The sequence below is a fragment of the Ursus americanus genome, chromosome 13 (genome assembly GCF_024610735.1).
Source record: "Ursus americanus isolate L20-20 chromosome 13, mUrsAme1.1.p, whole genome shotgun sequence".
NCBI classification, from domain to species: Eukaryota; Metazoa; Chordata; class Mammalia; order Carnivora; family Ursidae; genus Ursus; species Ursus americanus.
Genome location: NC_142139.1, coordinates 1,044,135 through 1,062,231, shown reverse-complemented (window position 1 = coordinate 1,062,231; position 18,097 = coordinate 1,044,135). Strand labels below are relative to the sequence as shown.

Below are 18,097 nucleotides of genomic sequence, written 5' to 3'. Positions count from 1 at the left end.
AGAAGCAGGCTCCTAGCGGAGAAGCCTGATGTGGGGCTCGATCCCGGAATGCTGGGATCACGCCCTGAGCTGAAGGCAGACGCTTAAGGACTGCGCCACCCAGGCACCCCCATTAGTTTGTTCTTATACATTCTTTTGTGAAATTTGTTGTGTTGACTGTGAGGAGAAGTTTTTAAAAATTCTTTTTAGTGCAAATAGTGAAAAGTGGCTTTGCTTTCCAAAATGGTTATTTTTTTCATTTAAATTTCAGCGGATATCTTAACTAATGTAATACACTTTTATTTTTAGATGACATTGTTACAGTAGAACTTTGTCAACCAAATAAGTCAAATGTGAGAAAGTAAATAAATGCTAGCCTCAATTCTTAAAGAGTACTTAGAGTAAGATTTTTCATGTATTTTCTGAAATATGAAATTCAAGTGCTATTAACACTGTCTTAAGATGTGTTTACGAGAGGTGCATGTGTGTGTGTTTGTGTGTTCGTGTTCTGTACCTACCCAATAATTTGGTAACATTAAACATACCAATTTATATACTTCCCTATTCTTGGCAGCCATCTTCTATTCTACACAGGACTGTTGGACTGGCCTAAGGAATAAAATCAACCCTCTTTCATTTACCCCTATAGGAAAATTTAGCTTATTGGTTCTTATGTACCTTCAATATGTTCTCATGTGATTCTGTTTTTGAAAGAAGAGTATCGAATTATGAATTACTGTAATATTAATATAGAGAGGAAAATTCAGTACTTTACCATTTTTTCTGACAAAAAAAAAATCCCCAAAACCCATAACTTTAAGCATTTTGTTAAAATGATTGCTCCTACTTTTGGTGCTAACTTATTACTCCTTTGGAAAACGATAGTCATTTTATGGTGCAAAAGGATAGTTACGCTCCACTGAGGAGTATTGGCTAGTGTAAGTTTGCTTCGTACATATGATATTAATTGTGGAAAATGCAGACTTTAAAATAGTGGCATATGTTGTCAGTATAGTTCTCATTAGATTATTTGTGGGAATGTTTAGCATCAGCAGTTGTTAAATGATAGAATTAATATCGATGTAATATTTTTTATTGTCCTGTCGTAAATGAAATTCCCCAGAATAAAGAAATTATGTCACTGAATTCTCTAAATATCGACCGCACACAGGATGTGTTTGTGTGCAAAGCAGATACAGACATCCTACTACTGCCTAATAGTTTGAACGTCCCCCGTTATTCTGACGACTCTCCATGTTCTAGGCTGTATTTCCTGTATTTTTTAGACCGATGTCTTTTAATCATCATATTCAGTAAATTAGCATTAAAGTCAACATCCTAATTTTTGTAATGTTCTAAGACTGAACATTTCTTTTTTTTATTAAATGTTGAAATATCCAAGTTATTATGTTGTGTATTGCTGACTAAAAATATTGCTGAAGTGTAAAGGAGAAAAATCTAATTTTATATTGGCATAGAAAGAAAGCTTAACTTGTTTTCTTGCTCTTTTTTTATAGAGAACACCTGTTCCCAGCGCTGAAGCATTCCGATGGTTCTTTTAAAGCAGTAGTATATCTTATTTTCAAGGCATTTGGAAGTGAAGGGCAAACTAATGTCTTCTTTTAAGAAACTGCTTAGTCCACCACTGAAGAAAATATCCAGATATTATTTTCATTTTATGTATAGGGGTTTCTTCCAAAAAAAAAAAAAAAAAGGAAAAGAAAAGAAAAGAAAAAAGACGTATAAAAATAATCCGGGAGCTTGGGGAATTGGCCAGTCTATTTACTTTCCATACACTGATTCTTTCTTTGATGTAATTTAGCTATACTTAGTGAAGTTGTTGTCTATTTTGAAAGTGGCTGTAAAAAATAAGTTTGGGTAAACCCCTGCTGTAAAATCATGTATCTTTGCAAAGTACATATCTATACTTCATTTTCAAATATATGTGTTTCAGTACTGTAAACTGTACAGATAGCAGCTTGTATTTTGTGTGTTTAGACACAAGGAGACAATCATGTCTGAGCATCTATGGAGATTAACAGTTTGTACACAACAGTATGGTTCTGCGAGTTAAATCTGGAGCAATAAATTTTAGCTTTAAATATTTTTTGCCAGTTGTTTCTAGAAGCAGCAACAGCAGTGGCGTGCTTTGCCATGCATCCTTCCGTAGAGACTTGATGCCAAGTTTTACAAGACGAAAAGATGGTGATGCATCCAGCAATTACCTTCAGTTGTATTGTTATAAGAGGGGAAGATGTTATGAAAGTTTCAATTAATCTTTTGAGCACTATATTAGAGTAGTGGTTACGCACTTGCATTGCTTACAAACGAGCTGTACAGAAGGGTATACCTCCCAAATACTTAGTGTAGTTGACTTGTCTTGGGTTGCACTGTAAGGCAGAGTACTCAGAGTAGTTGGAACATGCAGAATCAGTTGTATAAATTAAAAAAAAAAAAGCAGTGTTTTCTAGGATACAGAGAAAAGTATCATATCTTAGGGGGAGAAATTCATGATTGACTTTTTTTTCTCAGCCCAACATGGGGTGTATGTATTTTTTGTTTGTTTATATTTTGCTCTTTTTTTATAGGAAAAAGAAACACTTAATAAAATGTACCCAAATGTTTTAATTCCATGTATGATATGAAATGGGTAGTTTGTTTTAAAATTTGAATACATAAAGACCTCCCGCATTGAGGCATGACTAGATGTATTTTTAAGTTAAAAAAAATTAAACACACTCATAAAAGTGAGGCTTTTAAGCCTCTTTTTATCTTCCTTTCTCATAGCCTCCCAGTTGGACCAGGGGCCTTCCCCTAGGCCCTCAGTGGAATGTTCCATTGCTCCCATTCCCAGTTTTGCCACTTGATGCTTTCATTCCTGAGAAGGCAGGGCCACATTCTGTGGAATCCCATAAGTGCAAACAGCCCCAAACACAAAGGAGCTAATGCTTCCTAGAGTCTGTGCTACCTTTTCATGTAAGATTTGGTTTTCTTAGGGCAATCAAGGTTCCAGAGGCTGTCCCAATAGGACAGATATTATTTGCGATGACATGATACCTAGGAAGTTTATTTCATTTTCTTTTTCTTGCCCGATCATAAAGACAGTTTTCATCTTCAGGAATAAAATAGGATTTAGCAAAAATACAGGGAGTATCGAAGTTGCCATGTTACTATAACTTTGGTTCTTTATCCACTAGCCGGCTGTTTTAGCCTGACATCCACTAGTCTGCTGAAAATGTTAGCAAGATGGATCATGCAAAGAAAAATAACCTGAGAAGAGAAAGGGTGATGAAAAGGGCTGTGAAGCTTTAGAAAGACTAGCAGATTGATAATTTTATAAAGCTAGTTGTAGTTGCAGATGGGACATAATATGACAGGAGATTTTCAAAAACACAGAAGGAGCGTTTCATCATCAGAGTCCGGGTGGGAGGGCGGAGAGGGTCCGTGCCAACGCCAATGTGAAAAGCAAGGGACTGAACCTGGCCAGAGTGGGAACACGAGGCCTCCAGTGACGGTCAAATGGGCTTTTTAAGGAAAATTTAGTCTATATTCCACCTATCCATGTTTCAAGAAGATCATTAAATCGCAAGCTAAAATGGGCTGTGTGTTAATTCTGAGATAGCTTTCTGCTTGATGTATATTCCTTTGAGGGTTTCTAGTTAGAATTTCTGTTTCTGCTGTGGGACCAATAGAACTACATGAGTTCTTTCTTGTCCAATTTTATTTGATTTTACTTATTTTTTAAGCCAATGTGCTAATTAATTACAAGTAAGTGAAAACTTACTTTCACATTTGAGTGGTAAGTTTGCCTTGCTTTTTGGAAAATGATGGTTGTTACTCCAGAGCTGAAGCGAGCGTCCGTTCAGGCTGCGTGAGGCATGCAATTACGTGTAAGGATCTCACGACAATGTACTGAGAGTCTGAAATACATGCTAGCATTGCATGTCTTGATGTGTTTTTGTTTTCTTAAAGAACTAATGAATCTGTATATTGTAAAATGTGGTGTTTTCCATGTCAATTCAGTTTTTTTAATGAAAGAAAATCTGTTGATTATTGAAATGGGAAAGTGCAGCTTTTCTTTAATTCTCTTATATGTTTTTATTCTTGACATCGGTCTTTTACACCACCCATTTTTTATGTTTCTGGTAAAACTCTATATAATGTAGGGTACATAGCAAGTTCTTGTTGGTGATGCTGAAGAAAGATGCTACGCTTCCAGCCTCCCTTTGGTTCTCTTCTCCGTAAGTCCATATACTGAGAACTTGTAACGCATATCATTATAACCCTGAGGGAGTGCGTTAAAGGGTTACATTTTTCACGACTCTAAAATACCAATGCAGTGAAACTTTTGAAAATTGTTCACTGTATGGTTCATATTTGGTACCAAGAATATTCAGAAGATAGCAATCAGAATATAGACGTGGCGGACTATACAACTTAAAAATTACATATCAGAGAAGCCAAATTAAAAGCTTTGTAAGAGAGGTCGACATACGCAGGACTCTTACCTTCTCTAGGTGTAGACGAGGAGATGCCACGTTCTGTCAGCAGTTGGGGAGAGCTGAAAAATACGCAGGGTGTTGGTACAAAGGGCAATGAACCAATTTCCTTGTCAGCTGCTCTGAGCACCCTAAACATTACAAGAACCTCGTAATGCAAACCTCCGTCTTTCCAGGCCTTCAGACCAAAGTGGCTTTCTGATGGATTTTGTCTGCCTGTGTACAAGAGGAGGCATATTTACAAACGAGAAATGCATCCATCCTTAGGAGAGAACACAGGAAAAGTCTTTCTCCAGTGTAAGAGTATACAAAAACATCTCCCGGTTGCTTAATCCCCAACACCCAACTTCCTCCTTCTAAACACATTTACAGGGAGCACGATTTCGTGGGCTTCCCGTGAATTAGTATTAAGCAATCACTAACCGGAAGGAATATTCCCTTCCTTTCATTTAGAATCCCTGGCATGTAAGTTGTACAATTAATGCTCAAGCATATAAAGTCTTTAAGCCGATAGTATCTGTAATCAAATAATGGAAAAAAGGAAAGCAGTTAAATGAGCACACTATTCAGGGTCAAACATGTTCAGCAAAAAGCCGTAGTGGGGCTTTGATCATGGTTAGTTCACAGTGATATCAAACAGTTGGTTCTCATGTAACAACTAAATGTTTCAGATTTTGTTTTTATTAAATTTGGCAGTTTCACACTGAGATCTGTATTCCTAGTGAATAAAAGACAGCTACTATGTGAGGAGGGATTCCATTTTCACAATGGCAAGGAAGTCAGATATTTCAGGAACATGGGCCACAAAATGTACTCCTTTCACAGCGTTCTCCTATTCTGAACTGTGCAGTCATCTATTAAATTTTCTAATAGATATTTGTGTAAGGTGTATGTATGCTTGTGCAATTATAAAAAAGCAGTTTTGGAAAACAGTGTATTTATTAAAGAAAATTACTTATGGGGCATGTACAAAACTGTAAAAAAAAAAAAAAACTAAAAAAAAAAAACCACATTCAATTTGCCCAGTAAAGTTGTTTTTGTGAAATTTCTGTGTTGTTGAATAAAGGACTTTAGTATTCAAAATATCTCTATTTTTCCATGAACAAATTTTATTTGTGGGATTTGAAGTAATGAACATATGATCCTGAAAATCTAATTTTGTTTATGATAAAAAAAGTTTATAATTCTACACTTGCCCTTATGTCAGCAGAACGAATACTGTATATAAATCTTTCATAAAATATGCCAGTTTTGTTCATTTTGTTTTTCCTCATAGATTTTGTCTTTCTCATATACTTAAAGAAAGGAAAAAAGAAGAACACGGTTCTTTTCACTTTTCTAAAGGATATATTCTTTATTGAAAGCTTTAAAAGGTCACCTAAATAGAGGAAGAAATGAATGTATCCAAACTTTTCTCCTTCCTTCTCCATCCTAAGTGTGCCAGGAGAAAGCATCTCATGAATGCCTTGTGCCATGAATGAAACGTCCTGGTGGTAATACTTGAAAGCCTTCGAGTGCATGAAGAAATGCGCAACACTGGAATTCTATCTTCAGCCCCTCCCAGCAATAGTCTGAGATTAAATTTTAATTGTGTTCCTTTTTCTATTGTGGAATGCTGTGGTCCAACCATGCTGCTTATTACTTGGTGGTGAATGTGCTTAACCCTTACTTACTTCACTGCTTCTCAGAACAAAGCTCTCATTTTTTTGATGCCTCATAACCTACAAGAAATGTAGAACACAATTTTACATCTTGGAAGTCTTTAATATGATTGCAAACCCGGAACTTCAAACAATTGAGAGAGTCCATGTCCACAGAAAATCATAACATTTTAGAAGATTTTTATAAATTTTAGAAATTTCAGGATGTGTTGTCTTAGTATAATGTCACAAATAAAAAACTCTCTTGGCCATGGCAACAGAGTTAGATTACGTAGTCTGAGGAAGAAGAATTAGGTAACTTGAATTATGGGAGTTCCTCGATCCTCAGCAATTTTTTCAGGTGAGTTGTTGTGTTTCTTTATTATATTGTGGTATAAGCAACAATAGGGCAAAAATACAGAATTGGGTTTTCATAGAAAATAACTTTCCTTATTTGAAATCTTCAAAGATACAAATACTTGGAGGTTCATTTGTAATGATAAGAGAATAATTCAAAATAGTTTGAATTAATCAAGAAGGGAGATGGGAGGAGTTCTATACCATATTTAGACACTGAGTCCGATAATTTCATATGGTTTCTGCAAAAATCATGTATTTTTTTCAATTTGTTTATTGGTAAAAGATTTTATTTGCATGTTTTATGTAGAAGCTATTCTCCATTTTATTTCTACCCTTGTCTTTATTTTGTCTCTTTTTAGTGGTGAAAAAATGTTGTTTGAAGTAAATGCAATGAACACATTTAAGGTTTTATTTGCATACACTACATAAGTAGAGTAGTTACCTAAGAAATTTATTCTTATTTAGAAATTTTATTTCTAATCTTTCTTCTAACATCTTGGCTTAAGATCTGTCTTGTGCCCTTTGCAATTCAGTTTGGGGGCCAATTTTTAAGGTAATATTTCTTATTTTTAAGATATATATATATATATATATATATATATATATATATATATATATATATAATTAAATGTTAACCAAACTATCTTTTTAGTCTGAGTCAATGTTTTGTTTATAGTATGTTACTTATGAGAAAAATCATTCTGGTTAACAAGTGTTATAATTTCACAAAGTGGAAGCAGTGTACAGACCTCTTTCCAAGAACAGTACTTTTAAAAGCTACTCTTAATCCTGTATAAATCCTGCATGTAAAGCATTTTTAATAGAGGACTGAATTACATGACTTCTTCAGTAGTTATATGGTAGGAGAATCTGATTGCCTGATTTGAGTTACGATCTTCTGCTTATGACTTTTCCAAAAAGTGATCTTCTATCTAAAATTATATGGTTTCAGGAAAACTGTACAAAGTGGAAGGGAAGGTAGAAAACCATACAGTTAAATGGTACAGTTTTACTTTTGACACCATCATAAAACATACGTAGCTGAAAATTCATATTCATTGTATCCTTCAAGAACTTTCCTTATTTTTGCATGAATTGCCTTATGATTTTATTTATGACTTTATTGATAAATATTTATATTTAATTTTATTTATTAATATTGAATTAATATGTGTATGGGTGAAGCTAGATCAGTCTGTGTGTGTGTGTGTGTGTGTGTTTAGTCAGCAGAGTTTAAGTCATGCCCCACAATAGCTAAGGATCAGTATAGGTTATTAAACATTTTTCATGGCTAAGATGTGGTCACTGTTGTGCCATTGCAATTGAATTTGATGACTGAGCATCTTATAATGCTTAACCTATTGTCTGGGGATCGGAAAATTTGGGGAAACTATATGGACTCTTTTGGGCTTTTTAGATGCTCTTCCTTTGGTTCTCTATATCCTTTCAGTCATTTAAGGGACTGTATTGAAAATTATGTGTACAATTTGTTCCCCAAATGAGTTATTTATCTTTATATAATTTTAACATTGTAGGTATATTTATATACTCTTCAGTTACTCTTATGTATGTATATCTGAGTGTCAAGTGCACATCCAATGGCTAATAGATGACTTAATCCATAGCTTATATATTTTGACCATATGGAAATGCCTTTATCCACCCCAAAATTCATGATGTCTACAGAGCAGCAGTAAGAAGAACATTGGGAATATTTTTTTGTGTTGACAAACCAGCAATTGATTTAATTCCTCATTTATTCAACAAGTATTATTGTGTATCTTCAATGTGCCAGCTACTGGGAATATCAGGATGAATAAAACATGATTCCTGACACATTTACCATCACCATGGAACTCAATCAAATGGTTGAAATAAATACACAAATAAATAAAAACAGTGGAAAATGTGAATGGACCAGGCATCGTGTGGAGGAGTGGCAAGAAGAGATAGAGTGAAGCTCTTGAATTTCACATTCTTCCCAGTTGAAAGAAGAGGGCAAGGCTTGAACACTCCTGGGGTGTAAAACCTGATGGTACAGGAGTGAGCCAAAGAGATTGGAACTGCAGGAAGGAAAAAGACAAAGTTCAAACGACCTGAGAGATACTACCACCCTAGTCCAAGTTGCTGTCATTTCTCATGGGGATGGCAGGAATACCTTGAAGATATTGTGGGTTTAGTTCGAGACCACCATAAAGCAAATATTGCAATAAAGCAAGCCAAACAAATTTGGTTTCTGGTGCATTTAAAAGATGTTTAGACTGCTGTGGTCTATTAAGTGTGGGATAGCATTATGTCAAAACCAAAAACCAAAAACAATGTTCATTCCTTAATTAAAAACTACTCTGTTACTAAAACATGCTAACCATCATCTAAGCCTTCAACGAGTTGTAATCATTTTGCTGGTGGAGGGTCTTGCCTCAGTATTGATGGCTGCTGATTGATCAGGGTGGTGGTTGCCAAAGGTCAGGGTAGCTCTGGCAATTTCTTAAAATAAGACAACAATGAAGTTTGCTGAATTGATTGATTCCCTTTCATGAACGATTTCTCTGTAGCAAACGGTGTTTGAAACATTTTACCTACAGTAGACTTTTCTCAAAATTGGAGACAGTTCTCTGAAATCCTGCTGCTGCTTTATCAGCAAGGTTTATGTACTATTCTAAATCCTTTGTTGTCATTTCAATAGTCTTCACGGCATCTTCATCAGGAATAGGTTCCATCTCAAGAGACCACTTTCTTTGTTCATCCATAAGAAGCAACTCTTCATCCATTTTTATCATGAGATTGCAGCAATGTAGTCCCATCTTCAGTCTCTACTTCTAACTCTAGTTCTCTTGCTGTTTTTCACCACATCTGCAGTTACTTCCTCTGCTGAAGTTTTGAAACCCTCAAAGTCATCTATTCGGGTTAGAATCAACTTCTTCCAAATTCCTGCTTATGTTAATAGTTAACTTCTTCCCATAAACCACAACTGTTCTTACTGGCATCTAGAATGGTGAATACTTTCTGGAAGGTTTTCAATTTGCTTTGCCCAGTTCCATATCTATGGCAGCTACACCCTTACTAACTATATTTCTTCAATAAAAAGACTTGAAAGTTGAAATTACTCCTTGATCCCTGGGCTGTAGGATGCATGTTGTGTTAACAGGCATGAAAACAACATGAATCTCGTTGTACATCTCCATCAGAAGTCTTGGGTGACACGGTATATTGTCACAGAGCAGTAATATTTGAAGGAAACTTTTTTTTTCCTGAGTAAGAGTGGGCTTAAAATAATGTTGTAAACAGATTTGCTTTCATCCAGGCTTTATTGTTCCATTTATAGAACACAGATGGAGTAGATTTAGCATAATTTTTAAGGCCCCAAGGATTTGGGGGATGGTAAATGAAGTCCTAGATGGCATCTTCTTCCAACAGAAGACTGTTTTATCTAAGTTGAAAATCTGTTGTTTAGTGTAGCCACCTTCTTTAATGATCTTAGCTAGAACTTCTGGATAACTTGCTGCTTTACTTTGCATTTTGATGTTATGGAGACGGCTTCTTTCCTTAAATCCCATGAACCAACCTCTGCTAGCTTCCAACTTTTCTTCTGCAGCTTCCTCACACCGTTCAGTCTTCATAGAATTGAAGAGAGTGACAGCCTTGCTCTGGATTCAGTTTTGTCTTAAGGGAATGTTGTGGCTGGTTTGATCTTCTATCCAGACCATTCGAACTTTTTCCATAGCAGCAATAAGGCTGTTTCACTTTCTTAGCATTCATATGTTCACTGGAAAAACACTTTTAATTTTCTTCAAGAATATTTACTTTACCTTCACTAATTTATTTGGCTCTTTGGTGCAAGAGTCCTGGCTTTCAGCCTTTCTCAGCTTTTGGTAGACCTTCCTCACTAAGCTTAATCATTTTTAGTTTTTGATTTAAGGTGAGAGATATGTGACTCTTCCTTTCAGTTGAACATTTAAAGGGTTAGTGACTGGCCTAATTTCAATATTGTCGTGTCTCAGGGACTAGGGAGGCCCAAGGAGAGAGAGGGGGGATGAGTAGTAAACGGAGCCGTCAGAACACACTCAACACTCATCTATTAAGTTCACTGTCCTGCATGCGTGTGGTCGCGGCACCCAGAGCAATTGCACTAGTAACATCAAAGAACACCGACCACCATAACAAATATAATAATAATAGAGTCTGAAATATTCTGAGAGTTACCAAAATATGACACAGAAACATGGAGTGAGTAAATCACACACAGAGTTTATGTGATTCCCTGCTGTTGTCAGTGATTTCTCATTGCCCTTAGAATAAAAACCTAAATGTCATCTGTGAGGCTCTTGTGACCTGGCTCTGTAATCTCATGCCATCCCTTTTTCTCTTTATGCTCCATCTGCTTCAACTTTTTTCTTAAATCCTTATACTTGCAAGATGGGTTTTTCTTCCCACCTCAGGACATTTTGTTCACGTTGTTTTTAATATTTGGAATTTTCTTTCCTTCTTTATTCTCCTGGATAATGTCTTCTGAATAATGGATATTCAGAACTTAGCTTCACTTTTAAAAAGGAATTTCTTTCTAAGTTTTGTGACTATGTCAATTCACCTATTATAGGTCCTTATTGTACCCTGTATATTTTCCTAGGAATTATTAATGAATCATTTCTTTCAATAAATATACATTACACATTTACCATGTGCTCTTCACTCATTCAGGCAACTAGAATATATGCATACACAAATAAGACAAAAATTCCTGCGTTCATAGAATTTATTTACATTCTAGTGCAAAGAAAGAGGCCACAACAAAGAAGTAAACAAATGTCAAGGTCACATGGTAATACGTACTATGGGTACAACTAAGGAGGGGGAATGAGATTAGAAATGTGGTAGGATGAGGAAGAGTTGGCATTTTAAATGGACGGTCAGAGAAAAAGCTGAACTGAGAAGGCAATATTTGAGGTAAGACCTGAAGGAGGCAAGTAAGTAAGTACAGCATATGAACATCTTAGAAACAGCCTACCCAGAAAGGGAATGGGAAGTACAAAGACCTTGTGACAAGAATGGGACTGGAGCTTTCAAGGCCAGCAAGAAATCCGTTGTGTCTTGAGTGCAGTGGGTAAGAGAGAAAATAGTAGGAACTACAGTTAGAGAAGTGAGAGTGACAAGATTGTATGGAGTCAGCTTAAGGACTTTGAGTTTTACTCAGAAGGAGAAAGGAAATCTTTGGAGCATTGGATTAGAGGGAGACGTGATCCAACTTATATTATAAAAGGACCGCTTTGACTATCATGTTGACAGTAGACCATAGATCCAGAATGGAGGAAGGGAAACCAGTTTGGGGGACAGGCATTGCCATAACCCAAGGGAAAGAAGATGGTGGGAACAGAGTGTTAGCAGTGGACATTGTAAAAAGTGGTTGAATTCAGCGTATAGTTTGAAATATAGGAAATAGAATTTGTAGACAGGTAGGGCTTTAGATATGTAAGTAAGAGAAAAATTAATAATGCCAGGGATTTGGTGTGAATAACTGGAAAAGTGAAGTTGCAATTTACTGAGATGGGGAAGACTGAATTTTGGCCTTGGACATATTAAGTTTAAGCTGATACTCAGACATTCAAATAAAGATGTCAAGCATAAAACTGGTATGGGCTTGGAGTTCAAGGTAGAATTATAGGATGGGCTTTTAGGTGGTATTTAAAAATAATGACCCTGGGGGCACCTGGGTGGGTCTGTCGGTTAAGCATCTGACCCTTGATTTTGGCTCAGGTCACGATACTGGGATCCTGGGATCAAGCCCTGCTTTGGGCTCCACGCTCAGCAGGGAGTCTGCTTGCTGAGTCTTCCCCTCTCCCCCTGCCCCTCCCCATGCTTGTGGGCGCATGCTCTCTCTCTCTCTCTCTCAAATAAATAAATAAATAAATAAATAAATAAATAAATAAATAAATAAAAAGTCTTTAAAAGAAAATAATAAGCCTAGATGAGATTATCAAGGGAGTAAATATGGATAGATAAGGGACAGGAAAGTCAAGGACTGAGATCTTGGACTCATCTATCATAGTTGTACTTCCACCTTTATTGTAATCATTATTGGATTGGTGCCGATCTCCCACACTGACCAAGGTAGAGAGGAAATGGAAACCCAAGGGAAAATCCTGCAGGTACATTCTTCCGTTTCCTCCTCTTCCCCTTCATCCCCCTCAATTTATCCCATCTCCATTGCACACAAAAGCTTGCACTTACTAGTTATGTTTATCTGTACACATTCTAATGCAATAATTACATGTGACTTTTAACACAAATAGAAATACATCAAGTTCAGATGCTGACCAGAATTAGTGCAATAAAAAAATAAGCACAATTTTACTGTACTTGGTCTAACCTAATTTATCTTTCTGTTCTTAAATTTGTGTTAGCAATTCCATTAAAGGAGATGAAATTAGTCTCTTATTTAACATCTCAGGGACCAAAATGTTTGAACAGAAAGTGGATAGATGTTAAAACCACAAACTGAGAATTGAGATTGTTTGGTTGACTCTTAGTCACGAGACAGAAAGATTTTCAAATTTGCCCAAATTTTCCTTCACAAGGAAAGAAGTTGGCTAAGTAGTACAGAAATATTAGAATGGAAATTTCAAATACTTACTAGTTTTGTTATTTACCACTGATTCTTCACTGAGTTACTCATGCATATTTTCATTAATAGCCTGAATGAATTACAGGAGGAGTGGTTAAGAGAGAAGTGTGTCTTTATATTTTGTATGCAAGAGAAAGCATTTTGCACCAGAATCTCCTTAGACAAGAGTTTCAGTTTCAAACTTACCATCTGACAGAAATTTCTACATACCAGAAGTTTTCCATTGAATCCTTTTCACCAGAGTTCTAAGGACTAAACAATGAGTAGCTCCAAATCTGAAAGAACTGAATGGTAATTATTTCAGTCCATTAAAGTCCTGAGAACCTCAATATAACCAGAACAAGAAAAGAAATGATCAATGACTATAACAAAAACTGAAATGCTTGATTTCACAGTTTGGTAGAGAATGTTGTGGCTCTTACGAAACGCCATGAATAAAAAAAAACTGAGTCGAAAATAATTCAGCATTATGACCACAGTCTATACTTTCCTTAGGAGCTGGGGCACCATTGTCACCAAGGATGTAGAATTTCTGAGGCTTACCAGCTGATTTCATCACTAAGAAACATATCACATAAGGATCCCCAGCACTCTGTCTGTTGTATCGAGTACCGGTTAATTTACAGGCTGAATTATTAAATGTACGCCCACACCACAACAAAACTGTGGACCTGAGAAGATGTAGTGCTTTCCAGTTTATAAAGTCTGTCAGAGACCGAGTTCTTAAATGGCCAATTTGAAGGAAGCTGGCACACAATTTAAAGATGGAATTTGAGTCATGGCTGATGATATACTTTTACTTGTTTAGCCTTTTATGAAGCTTGTTGGCATGACTTGAACAGATTTGCTGTTTCTATTCTAACTGCATTGTGTATGGCATGAGGAATGCTGATTAATTCTTGTCGGTAATCATCACACATGCTGCCAATGTTGTACATTTATATCCTCCATTACATAATCTATGTATGCATTCCTTATGTTATTAGTGGAAGTGGCATGTAATAGGTAAATACGCCTGCTCCTGATTTAGATTTAAAATGACTGTTGATCCTTTTCTGTCTTTAAGAGTTAGAAACTGCATCAGATGGAGGAATGTGGTATAGGCTTCATCCGCTTCAACTAACTTTAATTAGAATTCTTTAATTGTCCCTACAGCTGCCACCGATAGTAAACTCTAGAATATCAATTGTAATTGGAAGATAAATTTGCATTTTATTCATGGCATGAAGTTAATATGTCTTACTTTGCGAACTGTAAGGCTGTGAAGCTCTTTGGTGACATTGGAGTGTCCCCAAATAGCCCTTTTTGATTGTTTGATACTTGGATACTAGGTGATTGTCTTATCAGCTTACTTCTAAAAAGAAAAGTAAGTAAAAAAATGACTTCTAGTCTACTTACTGATTTATTCAGAGACTAGTGGGTAGATAGGTTTTTTATATAATGGGTTACAGTTTGAAAAGACTTTTCACGAGAAGTCCTAAGGCTTTAAGAGTAAGTAAACTGTGTCCCTTCTTGCTTTATGCTCACAAATTACAATTGACAGCAGAGTTGTATAGGAAAAGGAGAGACAAATAAATAACAGATAATAGAACAAAACTAATGTATGCATATCTTCATAACCTTATTCCCAACTTTCTCAATCTTTTTTTGAGTTGCTAAGTTAGAACGGCCAAATCAGATTAGATTCAATATAATTAGCCTTCTCGTTTTCAAGGAGACTAAATGAAGTTCCAGTTTCTGAGAACAACACTGTTCATAATCTTTAATTTCGTAGTCATCTACTCCTTAGAGAAAGTGGAAAGTGTAACTACTCACAATGGCTTAAATAATAAAGAAGGAATATATTATCTTAGCAAATTGAAAGGTCCTGAGAAGACTAAAGCAAGGATCACACTATTTTCTCTTATTCTCTCTGCCTCCATAGTCCTCCTGGTCAGATTTCTTCCGAGGCCTCATCTGTTTTTGTGGCCTCTACCACCTCTAAATGTTTATTTTTCATTGCTAGGAATTCTTGCATAGGGAAAACTTTTCAGACAACTCCAGCAAAATCCCAGAATTAATTCTAGGCAGATCCAGTTGAACTTATACTCTGTGCCCCACACTTAGCCAGTCTGTGTTAAACAGAGAAGTTTTGGTTACTCTCAGGCAAATGCAATATGCAAGTTTTGGTAACTAGGCTATGCTTAAGATCTGAACTGAAGGGAGATAAATCTTTTCCAACTACATTTACTGAGAATAAAAGGAGAGTAGTTCTCCAGGGAAAATCAGAGTATGACTATCACAAACAAAAAGGTAAATTGATATTGGACAAGTAAAAAAATGAATGAAAGTAGAGTAGCAAGTAAAGACTGAAAAAGGGTAAAGAGAAGGAAGAGAACAAGAGGAAAGGAGAGAGAAAATAAAGGGAAATGATTAGTGTATGCCAAATGATATTTTACCGAAGGGTTAACGGGCAAGGAAGCAGCAGGAGGGAAGAGGCAGAGAAACCGAGATGTTCACTGGAATCCTAATAGGATAATTAATTTCTGTATAATTGTGTGATAACTCTATTTGGTTAACTTGAAAGATCCATTTTTATTAATTAGTCATGTGTATGCGTAAACACACACACAGGCACACGCAACACCATTATGTCTGTGGGTCTACACGAGTTACCCCATTGCTTTACAGAAATGTGTACAAATATTGTTTCAGAGAACTCGGACAAGATCACAAAATCTCAAAATACAGATCAGATTTTAGCCACCATCTTTAACATGCATTTTGCACAGATTCCTTAATTGTATTTGCTGCCTCATCACTGAAGCTACATCTCACTAGATTTGGCACAACGAGTATGATTGACGCCAAAGGTGTACTAGTTTCAGCATACTTAATATCTTGGACTCAATTACTTTACGTTCATGAGAAAAGTCATATTTGCTATTCTTAGGAACAGCAGGTCACATTTCCCATTTGGTGCTTTTATTTTATCAAATAATAAAACCATATGTCATAAAACACTTAAATGATTGTAACAACATTGTTATGAAAACAAAGATGGCACATTTGAAGAAACTGTACCATGGGCGGTAGCGACAGCTTAATGTGTTTGCTCTTTGTTGAAAAGGAAAGTGTAAATCCTGCATTTAGGACTTCTGGTTTCCACTCAAGAATACAGAGAACTAGGAAATGTATCACTAAACTTTACTGAGAGCAGAGGAGGATCTGTGTCAGAGGAAAAGTGAAGTTAAAACCACAAGATGGGGGAATAAATGCAGGGCAGGTAAATGCAATAACTGTCCACTACATGGAAAAACAGAAACTCTCATCATTGCCTGCACTTAAATCTCTTAGCTAGAGAAGGAAGAAGTGCACAGTAAGTGGGGCCTAGAATCTCGTGAGAGAAACAGGCAGTATTCCTAAGTGTTCGAATCCATACTCTCTGTTGCCAACACGTGAGAGATCCTCCTCTCCTCTCTGTCCCTGTGGTTCAGGTAGACTGACTTCACGCTGGTCGCTTTGGGGGTGAGTGAGGGAGTACCTGGGCCCATCTTGATTAATAAACTGGTGATTCAGGGATAGTTACAAGATACATGTCTAGTGGAACCAGGATTCTCTCTCAGCCTCTCTCTCTCTCTCTCAGAAACCACTGCAGAGAGTGAAACATTTTTTTCTGCTAAGGTTGCCAAAGTGGGAGATGGTATGACTGGAACCTCTGGTGACCATGTTGCTAATTCCCAAGAGTGGGAATCTTCCTGAAAATGAAGCTAAACATATTCAAACCCGGATTAGAGACAAAGAAAAAGACATCTAACAAGATATGCGTTTGCTTTACATGGCCTATAAAGCATGATTCTTATACATACATGAGTGTTTTTCTTCTTGTTCTCCAATTTGGAATAGAAGAAAAGAATTATAAAATTTTAGATATTTTAGATAATTTGGCCTTCTATGTTGATATAAACATGTAGGGATTAAAATATAGATGTATAAATATCAAACACCTAAAATAAGTAATGCTAAGGAAGAATAATTTGTAAAATACTGAATTAGGGTTCTCTTTGTATTTGACTAGTAACATGATTTTTTGGACTAAAATATTGATACTTATTTTGAAAAAAAAATCTTTATTACAGATATCAACATGAAAAGTTTGATCCAGGAACACTGCTGTAAAATCTAAGAAGTGTGGCATTTAAATATGTTTGTAGGAAATTTAATTATGCTTTCTTTTATTTATGACAATGAATGCTTTCAATCTAATTGGAACACTTTATTAAAAATAAATGGTTAGGCTTAATAATGAGTCTATATCCATATTTATGAATTTTCAAATTATTTATTTTTCTTGAGTCATTTGTAGAATACATACTCATATATAAACACCGATTTCTTTTAAAGTGGTGGTGTTCATCCTAAAAGCAAAGCATTTGTGTTTACAACATTGATAGCTTTATGATAGCATAAATTCACGTATTTCAAAATCTAACTGGTGAGTTGACAGGATTCTTACGTCACTTGACAGTGGATAGTTCCAATACAACTACTACTATTTTTATTGTTCTGTAATATTTACCATATGTTCATGTTCAATCACTTATTTGCATGTCTCTTCTTTAGGGTGAGAAAGTCGACTTCTCCGAGTGGACCCTCTGCTCAGCTCATTCGTAAAAAGGTAACTCCTTGGAGTTAATGTCACCAGTAGCTCACAAACGTAGGTAATTACATAAAATATTACATTTCTCTAAAGCTTCCAACTGAAAAAAAAAGTATGCAATTAAAGTAGATTCCAAACAAACATACATTTCAATAAGCCTCACGTATATTAGATGCTGTCAGTATCAGAATGACATTTATTTTAGTTCTTTTTGCTTTTTTAAAGGAATGGGTGATATCCTTAAAAATTATTTTCTATTTTCTAAGCAAGAAAGTATTTCAAAAAGTGGAAAGTACTGAGAACAAAACAAAAGCAATCTTGAGCAACTTTGAAAGAAGTTTACTCTGTTGCGTTCTCTGCA

General features: G+C 35.8%; 1 protein-coding gene across 4 annotated transcripts in view; it reads left to right on the top strand.

Moving 5' to 3' along the window:
• CXXC4 (CXXC finger protein 4) overlaps positions 1 to 5,736 on the top strand; it is a 385,276-nt gene extending 379,540 nt beyond the window's left edge. For all 4 annotated transcript variants that reach the window (XM_087866374.1, XM_087866375.1, XM_045799238.2 and 1 more), the window contains one exon: positions 1,497 to 5,736. In XM_087866374.1, the coding sequence (XP_087722500.1) occupies positions 1,497 to 1,541 (45 nt within the window). In that variant the 3' untranslated portion in view covers positions 1,542 to 5,736. The remainder of the gene's footprint in view (positions 1 to 1,496) is intronic.
• Positions 5,737 to 18,097: the final 12,361 nt, after the last annotated feature.